General features: G+C 52.0%; 1 protein-coding gene across 1 annotated transcript in view; it reads right to left on the bottom strand.

Moving 5' to 3' along the window:
* The window catches only part of LOC101647556 (sialic acid-binding Ig-like lectin 6), a 6943-nt gene that overhangs the window by 1679 nt on the left and 4182 nt on the right, over positions 1–1082 (bottom strand). Inside the window, exons 5-6 of the mRNA XM_045292423.1 lie at positions 263–563; positions 90–99 (exon numbers count right to left, since the gene is read on the bottom strand). Coding sequence (XP_045148358.1) covers positions 90–99; positions 263–563 — 311 coding nt within the window. The remainder of the gene's footprint in view (positions 1–89; positions 100–262; positions 564–1082) is intronic.

Below are 1082 nucleotides of genomic sequence, written 5' to 3'. Positions count from 1 at the left end.
TCAGGGTTGAGCCCCATTTTGAAGCTGCAAAAGCTACTGGCTTGGTTTGCGGAGGTGCTGAAGGTGACGGAGGTGTTGTTTCTGTTTACCTCTACCAGCCTGCCCACAACCCACCAGCACAGGAAGTGGACCAACCAGGATTAGACAGAGCAGCTGTAGCTCTGACCCTTAGCCTCCCAGAAGCAGGAAAGGCTAAGAAACGGTGGGAGAATCTGTGGGGAGGGAGGAAATAGCTTAGCAAGGGGGGAGGAGGGTTTCCTGCCTCTCTAATTCCATGGAGCCTTTGCCCAAGGTGCCCCCAAACTCACAATAAATAGAGACATTCAGAAAAACCTGCTGGCTGCCCAGATGGTTTTGAGCTTGGCAAGTGAACACTCTCCCTTCCCCAGTCACTACTTGAGACAGCTCCGCATATCCAGTGGAGATGGGGGAGGTGTCCGCGCTTGGAAAACCCCGGAACCAGCTCAGCCGTGCAGGGGGATTACTGTCTGCAACGCAATGCAGACGCAGGTACTGGCCTTCTAGAACGGTAACAGATGAGGCGTTTTCCAGGGTCTTGAGGGCTTTGGAAGAGAGAGAAAAATATAGAATGGGAGAGTAAGCAATAGGAGAGATGGGGAGAAAAATGAAGACTGAATTATGGGGAGAGATATGGAGAGAGAGAGAGAGAGATGGAGAGAGAGATATGGGGAGAGATATGGAGAGAGAGAGATGGGGAGAGATATGGAGAGAGAGAGATGGGGAGAGAGAGGTGGGGAGAGATATGGAGAGACCAACCACCCACTTCTCTCTGCCACCCATTCATATGTCTGACTCCATCCAGGACTAAGTCACTTGGTGTCCCCATTTCCCTGTGAACCCTGGACCAGCCTCTTGGCAACACACCGCACATTCCCCGTCAGCCAAAGAAGTGATTGTCTTATCCCCACCCACTCCTGTCTTAGACTTGGGTACCTCTCTTCTAAGTCCCAACTCTTTGTGGCCCAGGATCCCTTGCCCCTCAGAGATCCTTGAACTGGAAACAGTAGGATAGTGAGATTCTGGGCTTCAAGGTCATTCAGGGTCTCGCAGCAGAGTCTGAG

The sequence above is a fragment of the Echinops telfairi genome, unplaced genomic scaffold, assembly GCF_000313985.2.
Source record: "Echinops telfairi isolate 266 unplaced genomic scaffold, ASM31398v2 ScPeMD7_655;HRSCAF=1070, whole genome shotgun sequence".
NCBI classification, from domain to species: Eukaryota; Metazoa; Chordata; class Mammalia; order Afrosoricida; family Tenrecidae; genus Echinops; species Echinops telfairi.
The sequence above is the reverse complement of the archived record's forward strand: the minus strand, read 5'-3'. Positions and strand labels throughout refer to the sequence as shown.